Raw genomic sequence first — 15,222 nt, 5'->3', positions numbered from 1 at the left:
TGGTTCCATAGGAGTAGGGGCCCATATCCCCAAATCACATGTTGTGTGATATTCATGGTCCCTGGAGTAGTTGTCATGAAAAAAAATTTGCAAAAATAGATTAATAAACATTCTCTAAGCATTTGGGATACAAGAGATTGTAGGGATCACAGCAAAGCCTGACGTGGTTTTTAACCCCCAAAATTTTGAAATCTAATTGAAGAGGCTCTTTTTGTGAATAAAATAGTAATTGAAGATAACATAGAAGTTTATCATCCACAGAAACTTATTGGAGATTGTGATGCATCAGATAATTTAAGAGGCCCTGTAAATGGGCATATATCAGCCTGCCCCTTGTGTCACATTGTTTGGGTCTAAATCTTGCTTCTTTTATAGAACAACTGCATGATTTTACCTAACATCTCCTTAGAGTATTCTTTTATAAAATGATAATAAAACTATTACCCAGTTCACAGGAATGTTGCAAGGATAAAAATATGTTTTCACATATAAAAACTCAATACATGTGATCTATCATTCTTGGAAGTAGATCTCTAGACTGTTTTTTTTTTTTTTTAATTAACAACTAAACATCCTGCCTACATGTAATACATCCTAAACTAATATTTTTCTTCTTACCTGCTCTACTGGGTGAATCCATTCTCTGAGGGAATAATACAAGTGTGTATATAAGACATATATCTACATCATATATATCACATATGTATTTGTGTGACACCATTGATAAATATGGTTTATCACAGCTCTGTGTGCTAGCTTCTGCTTTTTCATATTCCACTGAAGTGTTCTGAATTTACTATATTGTGAAATGTACATGGTTTACTCATGTAACTTTTCTTTTTTCATTTGTTTTCTGTTCTGACCAATAATGACAGCCATAGATATTAAGTGGTAACACTGCATCTATAACAAAGAAATAAAGGGAAAAATTAAGCTAAACCACAAAATTCAACTTTTATGTTTGCTCAATACAGCTTCAAAGAAATGAGGGAAGTAGAGAATAAAATTCATTTAGAGACTGTTATAAATTTTTAACATTAAGACATTAGGGGCACTATAAATATACCTCCAGGCAATGCAGACTGACCAAACTTATAAGAATGATAGCTGGGAGACAGTTTGGCTAAAGGCATGTCATGACTACAGGAGAATTTTGAAGGGAGCTGAAGAACAATTGCCAATTTAAAAATGCCATGTGCATCACTATGCAGACAGATATTGTTCCTCTTTTCCTTACCCATTACCCACCTAAACAGGCAAGTGTGCTAATTGCTGTGCTGATTAGAACCTACAAGTGGTGCCCATTTCCTACAGGGACAAAACCAGACATTGAATCTCTTTCCATTCCTCAAGGCTCTCTTGGAGTATGGTAATACTGAAGTATTACCGTAAACTAGTATGTTATGCCATAATGTCTTCACTTTTTCTCATAGTTAATTTTTTGTTAACTTCATTACACCTGTCTCCAGGAAACCTTCCTTGTCCTGCTAGAGGTAGCCCCTGACCTCCATGCCTAAATCTTTCCTATTTGTGCAGTGTCTCATGATATATAGGCAGCACCCTGCACATCTTCATGGTAACTGGTCTTGCCTATCTCCCTTACTGAACTGTAAGCATCTCAAAAGGAATGACTACATTTTTACCTATGACCTCAATGTCTTACCCATAAGAGGTACTAATGAATGTGCATAGAATTAATGGGGGAAAGTCATGTGAATTACAAAGTAGGTATAAGCTTTCTGTTCTCTGAAAAAGACAAAGCAGTAGAACTTGGATTGAAAGAAAAGAAACTTGTGATATTCTCAGTTCTATAGCTGAAAAGCTTAGGGACTAGATTTAAACATTCCCTTGTATTGTTAGTTGATGCCTGAATGACATTTTGAGAAACCCCATTTTCATCAAAATCACTCTATTACAAAAATATGCTTCAGAATCCATAGCATAATGAGTCATTTTAATGGACCAAGAATTGGTGTCATAGTCATAACCTCAGGATTGTCTCATAGAACTTGTATTTCATAGGAATATATATAATATATATATATTATATATCACATATATATATAATCCCCTTGGGGATCCTGCTTCTCCCTCTGCCTATGTCTTTGCCTCTCTCTGTGTGTCTCTCACGAATAAATAAATAAAAGCTTTTAAAAAATAAATTAAAAAAAAGAATGTGTGACTAAGAGCTCAGATAATACTGAGTCCAAATTCCACTCCTGCCATTTACTAGATAGATGACCTTAGGCCAACGGCTTAATCTTATTTAGTATATAAAAGAACAACTGAGTCTTAATCTTTTGAATCCTTTATCTGTTTAAATCCTAAATTTTCAATCTACAAAACAGAGGTAAGATGCCATGTGTCATACAGAAGTGCCATAAGAATTAATATGATAATAAGTATAAAGAACTTTGAATTTAGTAAAAGCAACTCAACCTGATTTAGTTTGTTATTCAGTGTGACATCTGGACATGCCAGCTTAGCCTCACTACCACCAATGACAGCTCCTTAAGTTTTTCTAGAAATTACATCCTTTGGGTCTTGAAGGCTTTTCCTGATTCCTGGTTGTTAGTAATGATACAAATGCCCTTGGGGTTCTGACAAACCTTGAGCTTGTTTCGCCATACATTCTTATTTCAGGATGTTCAAGCTCCCCAGAGCACCACTGTATGAGAATCAAATAGAAGATAACTGGAAAAGACAATTTTATGTAATAATTAAATGGATTAGAAATCGCTTCACCGACCATGTATGTATGTCAGGGAAGAATAACATCTGCAACAACTTGTTGCCAACATACCAAATACATATATAAATATTTATATAAATTGATAATAAATACACACACTTCTCAAGGTCTATCAAAGCCAGTTATGTCAAGGTAGCTTATTGGGTTATAGCAATAAATTAGAAACATATTACTTCAGAGTAGGGAAATATGGGGAAGCAGGAAAGAGAAACAATGGCTCATGGTAAGGGAGTCCAAGAGCTGGGAGGTGGCCAGAACTTCCGCCTGCTGTGCCACACTGTGGCAGGACCACAGCTCCAATGTTGTGCAACACCTTTAGTAAACACTTCCTGAAGCAGAGACAGGAATGAGCCCAGAGTTTCATTCTGTCTTGCTTGAGCGGAGGCAGGGACAGCGGAGGAGCAGAGGAGCAGTGCTCTCCCAGGGAGCACGAAGGGCAGGCGCTGCACCCCTGAACTCACCTATCATGTTGCAGGGGATTCTTCTGACCACCACTTTCCTCCTTTGGCCAGTTCCAGGTCAGTGTCTGATTCCTTTTCGGGTTCTAGTAAATAATGTCAATGAATGGCTTGTTTTGCATCTTCTCTCAATAGGTTGCTTTTTTCTTTTCTTTTCTTTTCTTTTCTTTTCTTTTCTTTTTTTTCTTTTCTTTTCTTTCTTTTCTTTTCTTTTCTTTTCTTTTCTTTTCTTTTCTTTTCTTTTTTTCTTTTCTTTTCTTTCTTTTCCTTTCCTTTCCTTTCCTTTCCTTTCCTTTCCTTTCCTTTCCTTTCCTTTTCTTTCTTTTTTTTCTTTTCTTTTCTTTTCTTTTCTTTTCTTTTCTTTTCTTTTCTTTCTTTTCTTCTTTTTTTTCTTTTCTTTTCTTTTCTTTTCTTTTTTTCTTTTCTTTTCTTTTCTTCTTTTTTTTAATGAATTTTACTAACCAGTTGGGCTAGTTTTAATCTGTCATTTTGGAGGGGCCATGACTGATGTAAACACTCAATGCAAAGGAGGGGCAAGGAGACATCTTGAATGGGTAAGTCTCATCTGAGAATACATAGAAATCACCAGAAAAACTTCATATCACTTACTTTAAATAGTGAGTATGATCTTTGAGTCAAAAAATGAAATCCATCAAATCCCTCCTTATTTTTTAAGCAGCAAAGATGCAAGGGATCTGACCAGTTGTCCTTGTGGAGAAGGCTTTGGAAAGTATCTGCTGTTATTAAAGAGACCTCTTTGGCTCATCCTATTCATTTTGAGGGCACATTTTTAAGTTTAGTCCTTTCTTTACTAGTGATAATAAATATGCCTAATTAGAAATAGTTTACCAATTCAATATTTATAAAGCATTGTGCTATTACTTGATTAAAACAATGTTACTGCTAAACTTAAACTGATAATTCACTTCCAGTTTGAATTGAAGAATTCAAAAGTAGAGGAATTTTACTTTCCAACAATAAATCACTTCTAGCATGTGTCTCCATTTGTGAGAAATTCACCAATTAGATTTTGGTTAAATTAGGTTGGGTGACACATTTCCTTGTCTTATTTCTATTTCTAGAGCTTATTTAAGTCACCACATTAGCTTCAGTGCCTGGGAATTCTTCCCTAGCAAACCTTTTCTTGGGTTTTAGAATGCTTGTGGGGAGCTAGTAATGGGAAGGGATCATCAACAGGAAGTGTAGGGTTAGGGAGGGAAAGATTCTCCTCCCCCTTGCACTCACTCAGCACTTTGTCACTAAAAGTGATTTTCCCCACCCCAGGTTTCTGATTTGTCTTCCAGACTTGTGAAAGTTTTACTTAATATCATTAAATACAGAACTATACTACATATTTAAGGTATTGACTCAAAATTTCTAGTTTGTAAATCAAACTTAATAGAAATCTTTCTATTCCCCAAAAGTGCTATCCCTAAAAATTCTTTGGGATCCTTTACTTAGTTGGAACATAAGAATTGCTTGGGAACTAACTTTATCCAATAGCATGAAGATCAACCAGGATCTATTAACGGAATCAGACAGTTAACCCTGGAGTCCACCCACATGACAACCTTTTCAGTAAAATTGGGCATATGTGCTGATTTGTCCCGTCTTTGCATTCACAACATGGCACCAAGAGCCAACTTCCTTAGAAATCATACCTAAAACTGTGACATTTTCAAGTACTTGGTGGCAGGGACAAAGGTTCTGCAGTGTCTTTTGTGAGAACAGGGGGACATATAGACAGTTGCCCCTTATCTTCCATCTTAAACAGAGAGCCACCCCCTCTTTATGTTTCATCTTGTATTTTCAAGACTGTGTCCTAGGTATTATTCCCACTGCTATTATTCCTGAATGGATTTATTTCCCAGCCAGAATGTAAAAAAATAAAGCAATTTGATTTTTCCTATCTCTCTCTCTCTTTTTTTAAAAGATTTTATTTATTTTTTCATGAGAGACAGAGACAGAGACACAGGCAGAGAGAGAAGCAGGCTCCATGCAGGGAGTCTGATGTGGGACTTGATCCTGGGACTCCAGGATCATGACCTGGGCCGAAGGCAGACGCTAAACCACTGAGCCACCCAGGGATCCCCTCCTATCTCTTTTTGTTTATCTGCCCCCATCATCCAAAGAAAAAAATATGTACCTTAGACCATGACTTGTGCTCAGTTTCCATAGACATGGAATGAAAGAATGAAACATAATTAGGCCAGATGTTTGTATGCCCTTCACCATCCCCCGAGAAAAATAACTTATAGGGTTTCATCATAGGAAAAAAAACCCAAATATTTAAAAGGATGTGACAGTTGTTTGGGGTGAGGATGTAAGTGCACTGGCAAAAGAGAAAGGTCTTTAATATATTCCAGCAGACTATCTAGAGGGTACAGTAGTTTTAGAAATTATTTTGTTTCATATTAGCAATTCTTTCTTGTCTTCATAAGGTGACTAGATGACCCTCAGAAGTATTAATAATTTAGTCTTAATAGCCAAAATGATAGACTTCATCAGGATGAGTTTTTCTTTGATGTTTGTACTCACTTTTACTACACTAAATTTAAAATCAGGGCAGCCCCGGTGGCCCAGTGGTTTGCGCCGACTTTGACCCGGGGTGTGATCCTGGAGTCCCATGTCGGGCTTCCTGCATGGAACCTGCTTCTCCCTCTGCCTGTGTCTCTGCCTCTCTCTCTCTCTCCACCCCCGCCCCCATGAATAAATAAATAAAATCTTAAAAAATAATAATAATAAAAACATAAAATCACAGATGGTTTGAAGGGATACAGAGAAGCCCAGATCTGAAGTCAATATTGAATAAACTCTGATTCAGGGCTTAATGTCATGTGTTTAGTTTGGAATGACATTCTTTAAACAGTTTGGAACAGATGTGAACAAAAATGAAAATGCCAATATTATGTACAAGGGGGCTAGACTCCAAAATTGCCCCAAACACATTAGAAAATAAATTAGCAATCCAGAGCAGTGCGTGTTATATTAATGTTGTCAATGCATTTTAACCTTTCTAAAACTAATAAACAGTAAAATAATGATCTAACACAATCCGAAGTAATAGTTTTATTTTTCTCGATCTAGTTTTGCTAGTTAGAAGTAATCCAACAAGTGAGTTCTGTGGGAGAGAGAAAGTAAGAATTAAAATGCATTAGTAGAAACATATTGTGTTACATCTCAGATTTGTATAATCCCTGGATGGCAGTTAGTTGTGTTTATTCCACAGGCTTCAAAATAATTAGCCTGATGTTATTCAGCTGGGAAGAGGTTGTGTCATTTCCATCAACCTTAAGGATGAATGAGCCAAACAATATTTAAGTCTGTAGCATATCTCTAACTGCTGTCTAATTTGTTATAACTCAAATCTCATTCTTTTGGGGCCTTCTTGGTTTCACAGAAATAAGAGTCATTAAAAGAAATTCTATCTGTTTCCTTTAGAGAATGTGTTGCAAGGGTTTCAGAAGAGCTAAAAATCTGTTGATTTCAAACTTAAGAGAGTTTGCTGGAAGCTTTTTAAAAAAAAATATTCTGGTTTATTTGCTGATTTATTTTGTTTGCCATTTGGAAGTGCTTGGCTATTAAAGAATTGGAAATAAATTTCTCCACTTTTTATATTTGACTCTATATTTAAGTAAATTGGTAATTTCTGATTTCATGAAACATTAAGATTTAGATACTAACTAGAAGTCTGGATGTGAGTGTGTATATTAAGAAAACTTGCAGTGGTTAGATTGCTTGTTTCCCTCACCACTTCCGAAAGGGGAATGTGTGTGGGATATGATTTTTTGCTTTTATGAAAAGAGTCAGCTATGATTAGTTATTATTTTATGACCTCAGGGAAACTTGGACTAATATTTACTCTCAGAATAATGTGTATAATGGATGAAACAATTTTTCATACAGCATTTTTAGAAGAGTTACTCTGGTTGCAACATTGGTGAATATATGGCCTCATGAATTCCATATTAATGGGACGAATTGCATTGATTGGACACAATCCACTAGATAGCATGCAGTTGCCTTATGGTATGCTTGTTTGGTTTTATGGGTTTACAAGAAGCTCTAGAGAATTGTGTCAATACCATCAGTTCATTTCTGTTGAAAGTTATTTTCTTACCTCTTCGCATCTTATTATTTTGAAATAATTACAATAATTATGAATATTTTAATTAAATGTTAAGAAAATGATTAAGAATGTTCCTTTGGGCTTTTGAATTTTTGCTGTCATTTTTTTAATAAAGTAATGTTACTATTTTCCCTTACAGAAAATTAATTACATAGAAATAAAAATGCCCAATGATTATCTCTGTAACAGCAAGAAGTCATTGAGGTCACTTACGTAGTTCTGGAAGTCGTGACTGTGTAATGAGACTTATTTTACACAATCAGTTAAAACTTTACCCAAATGACCATCACCTTTTCAAAGAGATTATAGGGAATGCTGTATTTATTTGCATAAAATCACAGACTACTTGAACTGTTCTTAAAGATCATTTAATCTGCCCTGTCTTTTCAAACAATTAAAAAATTAGAACCAAACCCAAAGTTCAAGTTTTCTAGGGTTCAATCTATGGTTTTAAGGGATTTTGAAATGTTTTTAAGAATAAATCTCAGGGCACATGCACCCTAACGTTTATAGCAGCAATGTCCACAATAGCCAAACTATGGAAAGAGCCCAGATATTCATCAACAGATTAATGGATAAAGCATATGTGGTATATATGATATATATATAATGGGGTATATGATGTATATTATATATGTAATATATAATACATATATTAATTATATATAATATACATTAAATGTATATGGCATATATATATTATATATGCCATATATATAATATATACCATATACCCCATTATATATATCACATATATATCATATATATATATATATCATATATAATATATAACGGGGTAACTAGGTGATAGCCATTAAGTATTTGATGGAATATCACTGGGTGTTATGTGCAACTGATGAATCACTAAATTTTTCCTCTGAAACTAATAATATACTATATATTTATTACATTGAATTTAAATTATAGAAAAGAGTAAATCTCAAGCAAGAGAAGCTAATGCACCCCTTTGATTGTCCATTTTTGACCTAATGAGTTTTTAGCCAATTTAATTACTTTTCCTATTTTTCGAAGTTAGAAGTAAATGGCCCTTGAGTTGTCAAGTGCATTTAGCCATCCTAAGATGATAAAAGAAAATTGACATAACTAGGAATTTTTTTAAGTTTCTGCTTTAGTTTCTAAAGAAAAATTTAAAAATATTTTCTGGAGCACCAAGCATTGGAATAAGTGTACAAGTCATCCAAGATGACTCACTTTTATTTGTTAAAAGATCAACAATAATAACATAAATTTATATTATCATAGAATTTAGGTTTGAATACTTTAATGAGATGAGATTATCTTTAGAGAGCACTCTGATAAACATGACATAGATAACTAAAGCCTTTCCAGTCTGCAATATAAGTAAATTGCTAGGCTGCCCATACTCTGGTCTTTGTCTCCTATTGCATCTATATTCTGGGTTGACCAGCAGCCCCTTGAGAAACCAAAGGACTGGTCTATTGACATTTCCTTAAGGACTTGATCAAGTGGGCAAATAAAAAAGAAAATAGAAAATTAAATGTTAGCTTTGGGAAAACTCTTAATTCCTCTTAAGAATAACTTGTTGAGAGGTACCTGGGTGGCTCAGTTGGTTAAGCATCTGACTCTGACTTCGGCTCAGGTCATGATCTCAGGGTTGTGAGATCAAGTCCCAAGTCGGGCTTGTGCTGGCATGGAGCCTGCTTAGGATTCTCTCTCTCTCTCTCTCCCTTTGTCCCTCCCTTGCTTATGCTCTCACTCTGTCTCTCTCAAAACAAAAGAAAATTAAAAAAAAAATAACTTGTAGAAACATGTTGATATGAGAATTCAAAGCAGTAGAAGGTTGGATGAGATAACTGTTCAATTCTCTCTGTATGACTTCAACCTCAAAAATTCTCCTTTCAGACAAGTAAAACTGTTCTAATTGTTTGCTTCTCTAACTTTCACTCTTTTCATGCTTTGTAAGCAAAAATGAAAGTATTATTTATCTGTATTGCAAAATCCACACATTGTATGGAGCTATCGGAGCTTTCCTTATTGTGTTTTAGTTTTATTCATTGGTATAAATAATCACAGTTGGAAACATATAAGAGAAAATATTCCAGTCAGAAATGGCATACACTAGTTATTTCATTTTTGTAACACTGTGTAGTTTTCAGAATGCTTCTACTTAATTATGCTGACATTGATTAGTGTCTTAGTTTGGCTTCTGCCTTCCTGTACCAGCTTTTGCCTGTACGCTTGCTACATTCATTCCTCTGCAGAGGATTCAAGGTAGCAAAGAGAAATGGAAACATCCAACAGAAATATTTTCACCAAATAGAGAAACACTTGTAAACTTTCAGTGGGGAAATATTTGAAGATAATAGGTTCAAGATTTGTGGTTTCTGGTTTTGTCTGTCTCTACACTTAACTCTCTGACATAATTCACTTAAGCCTCTGTGTGTGGCATTATTCATCAGAAATGCAATAAGGCTGATTATTACCAACCAGCTTGCTTACTTGTTCTTGCTTGTTTGTTCTGCTCTGCTAAATCTTTTCTTACCCCTTTTTCCCCTCTCAGTAAATACTATCAAGGAACTCCCTGGAATAAAGAACTATGAAGTGGTTTATCCCAGAAGACTTCATCCACTACATAAAAGAGAGGTCAAGGACCCAGACCAACAGGTACGGCTTTTGACTTAACAAAGAATCTTGAAAAAATACACACACACACACACACACACACATATATATATACACACACACATACAATATACCTATAGATGTGTAAACTATAACATATATATACATACTTATATATAAACATTTGCATTTATTTTATTTTTATTAATCTTTGCAATAATGTAATGTTTTCTTATCAGCCTCATTTTGAAGATTAAGATTCTGACAGTTGAAATAAACTGCCTAAGGTCACATAGAGAGTAAACATTAATACTTTTATGGTAATTTATAATTCTGTGTACTCCCAAAGAAATTAGATACAACTTATTTTATCTATTATTAATCTATCATCTCTGTATCTATGTACACACATACAAACAAAGCCATGAACTACAACTGAGGTAGAAAATAAAATATTGTGGATGAATATTAAGTTAGGATGAATTACTAATTAAACATGAAATTTATCTTTGTCTTTTTTAAAGTGAAAGTTATTAAAGTTTGTATAGTTCTTACTACTTAATGAAAAAGCACACAATCAATCAAAAGATAAAGTTAAAACATGATGATTCTTTCAACAATTTTCCAAGTTCGTGCACCCAGAAGTCTTCTGCTGGGAGCCAGGAAAAATATAGATAAATGAGACATAAATAATAATTTGTGGAAATATGATAAGATGACAATCCCTTGAAGTACATACTCCCCCACTGGGTAAGGTTCCCAATGGAACCTTTTCCTTCTAAAGCAAACGTTTAATAGCAAAACCCTTAACAGACCTTGTTTATCACAATAATTCTCCCCCAACAAAATGTTTCTGTTAAATTTGAATGGGACCTCTATGCGTTGAATCCTCATCAGTATGGCTTCCTTTAAATGCTTCTCAGAATTCTCTTAAAAATGCCAGATCTCTTTTGTCATCAAATATTTTAAGGAAAATTTGAATACATATCCAGTGTTTTTATCACAGTTATAAGGTGATTTCCTTACAAAACAAATTTAAGCTTTTGAACAATTTATTTTGATGAAAGCCATAGATTAGTTACTGGCACCTAGTAGATGATCAATCTTAACTTTTGGAATAATTGAGAAGATGGAGGTAGTGATACAATGTGCTTGATATTTATCACAAATACATTGTTTATCTAGTCCACAACTCAGTTAACTAGTTGTACCTACTTCTGTTGTTTTGTCCATATTCTGACCTCCAGTCAGCCTGGAGAAGACCTCCAGAAAAAAAATAATCAGTAAGAAGAGTCTTCGTAGTCTTTGGGTCTGGGTGCACACTATTCCTTCTTCTCAAATAACTCCCCCAACCCTTGCTTCACCTGGCTAATTCATATCTCAGCTTGCATGTTACTTCCTTAAAAAAGCCTATCCTAATGTTAAGATGTTAGACATCCTACATTGCATTCATATTTATATCCCTTATCATATGACAACAATCACTTTTACTATCTGTCTTTCTACAAGATTATAAACTTTCTGACAATAGGTATCAATTCTTCTCGCTTAGAGTTGAATTTCCAAAACCGACTAGAGTCATGCGTATAACTAACACTCAAGTAATATTTGTAAAATGCATGGGTGGTTGGGTGGATGGATGGATAGATGGGTGGATATAAAGGTCTCAGGTAATTGGTCTATCCAGCTGGCAGAGTTTTTAATTTGTTAAAAGAAGCTAGAAGCAGACATTTGCTTTATAAACTATATAGACTGTCATTAAGGAAAACAAGCATTGTTTGCTAATGATTAAAAAGATGAACATAAAAAAAGATGAACACAGCCAAATGAATATTTGTATGTGTTTATAACTACCAGTAAATGTTTGTGCATTTTTGCAGGAAAAATTTGAAACCGAATTGAAGTATAAAATGACTGTTAATGGGAAAATTGCAGTACTTTACTTGAAAAAAAACAAGTAAGTGTTTTTACTTCTGATGATATCCTTACCAACAGCAAATTAGCATGTGGAAAGTGGGCTAATTGAGGTGGTTTCTGCTTAAAGCTATCAAAAACCTCTGCTAATATGCTTTTTCTTTCAATCAGCCCAAGGAGTTTGCCGAATAGTTGTTCCTACCCAAGTAGTGAAAATGCATTGAGTAAAACAACAGTTTACTAGTGTTGCAATCCTTCTAGTAATAAAACACAATGAATGAGATACAAGCAGATATACATTTTATCAAATTCTATGAAAAAGCAGATTTTTAAATCTTCTCTACATTATTGTAGTTTATTATTCTAATACTGAAAGAGTAGGTTTTAAAACAATTTGTTACCATTTCCATCAGGGGAAACAAAAGAAAAAAGGCATATATAATTATATAAACTCTAGGACCAAAGACTTAATCAGCAGTAAAACCAGAATTTGACTCTCCTGATTCCAACCTCAGTGCTCTTCCACCAGCTACACACTAACCCACCCAGTTTCTCATGCATTACATTGTCTTTTGTTCCTCATTTTCTTCACTCTAGTCAGTTACATTCAATATTTCTTTCCAGTTTCATTGGCTCATCTCTTACTCATTTTTTAAATATTTTATTTATTTATTTATGAGAGAGAGAGAGAGAGAGAGGCAGAGACACAGGCAAAGGGAGAAGCAGGCTCCATGCAGGGAGCCTGATGTGGGACTCGATCCAGGGTCTCCAGCATCACGCCCTGGGCTGAAGGTAGCACTAAACTGCTGAGCCACCCGGGCTGCCAATCAGCTCTTATTCAGTTCTTGATCATCCCATATTTCGACTATTTCAAAAGTTGTTTTCTCCTCTAATTTTGTGCTTTCAATCCCTAAACTATTCTATACAGCACAGCAAGATGTTTTCTCTCAAATAGACTATTGCCTTTCCCAAAAAAAGAAAAAAAAATAACAACTGATGACCTTTGGAAACAGTGTGGCAGGATGGAAATAGTACTTGTGTGGGTTTTAGGCAGACCTAGATATGATCTTTTGCCACTGGAACTGTATCATCTCCTCTGAAACATAAAGTGAGTCATCTTTACCTTATAGGATTGCAGAAAGGGTTAAAAGAGTGATCTATGTAAAGTGTCTAACTCAGTGGCTGATAAAGAGATAGCATTAACATATACTGGTTACACCCTTTCCTCCTTGCCCTGCCTCTTTAAAAAGTATATTCAGCCTGTGTCACCTGGGTGGCTCAGTGGTTGAGTTATATATATATATATATATAACCAGACTCCTACATGCTTCTGGGTAGTTGAAAGAATTCTGAGAAGCTCAGTGAAAATGCCAGAAGGGCCCCAACTACTAAACGCAAGCAGTTCCCAAGAAACTTTCAGTTGCTATAGTTGCTAGCCTTTGCAGGGAACTGAAACAGGACAGGGGGAAAGGTAGTTACAGTAAATTGGTGAGGAGCACTGCTCTTTCCAATCATTTTTAGCAACTCTACCCTTCTCAGTTACATTTCTTCTTCAAATATCCCCCCTGAGAAGTATCAAAGCCTGATGAGAAAGCAGACACTATTCCACTCTGCTCAGGAATGTCTCTAGCCCTCTCAGTGTTTGCGTTGTAAGCATCCTCTTCATGCTTGGACTAGTTTTGAGAGCTTTGGAGAAGGAGTTAAACTTTCCTGCACATCCAATGGAAGCTTTTGCCTGATCACAACACTTTTCAATTAGCATGAGTAGCCTGAATTTTTTTCTTTCTTTTTTTTTATTCCAGTGGTCTCCTTGCTCCTGGTTACACGGAAACACATTATAATTCCACTGGAGAGGAGATCACCACAAGCCCACAAATCATGGTAAAAGAGCATCTTAGAATCATTGTCAGTTGACACACCCAAAGGCAGTGTCATTGCCAAAAAAATAGTGAAAGTGAAACAACATTTACAACATTGGTGTTGTAATTTCTTAATAGATCTTCTATTTCCAGCAGTAGTAATTTCTTAATAGATACTTTGAAATCAAAAAAAAAAAAAAGAAAAAAAAAAAGATACTTTGAAATCTGTACAGTTTGACAAGAACAAAGGCATTCCCTGCCTTCCAACTGGAAGAGGAGAGTGGGAACGAACCTCTCATTTTCATTAGAAGAGTGAAGAATTCATTACATCTTGTGTTCTTAGTCAACGCCAATCACCTCTGTAGATCATTCTGTCTCTTGAACTCAAGACTATTTCCTCAATGACAGAATTATACAATTCTGTTTTTTGAAAATATTTTTTATTCTTGACTCTTATTTAGAGAAGATGGCGTGTGAAGTAGTGTGTGGGGGGGTATATTCTATTGTTGCCATCTTTTTAGAGCTCCATTTTTCCATGGAAGGCCTTCACGCATTCTCTCTATAGTGATAACTTAGACATTTATGTGGGCCAGTACTTCATCTGTCTCAAAGTAGAAAGGTGTGCTTGATTAAAGTACATCCACATGGAAAAGTGCTAGGATTGGGCATTTGGCTATATAGAGAAGTGGATGTTACACTAACCCAGTTAATCTGCTGAAACTCTTTGAATAAATCAAGAATAGTAACATAGTCTCAATAACCCATTCACTGGAAAGAGCTTACAGGTGTCAGAAAAAAAACATTAATGAGCAATCAGCCAAGGGAGAGAATGATTGTCTGATGTTTTGAAGGCTCAGATTTTAAACTTCTATCTATAAGTTTGTCTCTACCAAACTGCATTCACCACCATTGTCCTTTTTCTGCAAAACCAATATTTATTTAGGAAATTCTCATTAAGCATTGGGTTAATTAACTAAATATTAAAAATTTTAACCATAAGAAACTTCTTGACCATTTTTTTACATCTCTGAGTTGATTGTTGTTCAGCATAAAATGGTTTGGAAACAATATAGATCTTGTTTCAAGATTTCAAGTTAAAATTTCATAGTGGATCTCAGAAACATGCACTTTCCTTTACAAAACCCCCATTTCCATTTATTTAGGATGACTGCTATTACCAAGGACACATCATTAATGAAAAGGTTTCAGATGCTAGCATCAGCACATGTAGGGGTCTAAGGTAAGCCTTCATGAACGGTTTGTGTATACCTGTTTTAGTGGGCAGAGTGTGAGTGTTTTAATAAACCTGAATAATCTCAAATATGATGAATCATACTGTAGTTAAATATGAATCTGAAGGATTACAGGATTTTGAAATTAAAAAGAAACAGGGCTTCTCTTGATAGTGGCTTGTAAATTTACACATTTGAATTGCTTGCAGCGATGTGTATGTTTGTCTGCTTGTTTTCAAATTACAGATTTTTGAGTCTAACTTTTTGGGAATGA

The 15,222-nt window shown here is 34.9% G+C and overlaps 1 protein-coding gene across 2 annotated transcripts in view; it reads left to right on the top strand.

Moving 5' to 3' along the window:
* The first annotated feature begins 3,091 nt into the window (after positions 1-3,091).
* The window catches only part of ADAM28 (ADAM metallopeptidase domain 28), a 55,230-nt gene continuing 43,099 nt past the window's right edge, over positions 3,092-15,222 (top strand). For both annotated transcript variants that reach the window (XR_012016524.1, XM_072796246.1), the window contains exons 1-5: positions 3,092-3,270; positions 9,882-9,985; positions 11,824-11,900; positions 13,660-13,738; positions 14,880-14,956. Coding sequence is in view for 1 of the 2 variants with exons in the window: in XM_072796246.1 (XP_072652347.1) it covers positions 3,099-3,270; positions 9,882-9,985; positions 11,824-11,900; positions 13,660-13,738; positions 14,880-14,956 (509 nt within the window). In the remaining variant the exon portion in view is untranslated. The remainder of the gene's footprint in view (positions 3,271-9,881; positions 9,986-11,823; positions 11,901-13,659; positions 13,739-14,879; positions 14,957-15,222) is intronic.

This window comes from Canis lupus, chromosome 24 (genome assembly GCF_048164855.1).
Source record: "Canis lupus baileyi chromosome 24, mCanLup2.hap1, whole genome shotgun sequence".
Lineage (NCBI taxonomy): Eukaryota > Metazoa > Chordata > Mammalia > Carnivora > Canidae > Canis > Canis lupus.
The sequence above is the reverse complement of the archived record's forward strand: the minus strand, read 5'-3'. Positions and strand labels throughout refer to the sequence as shown.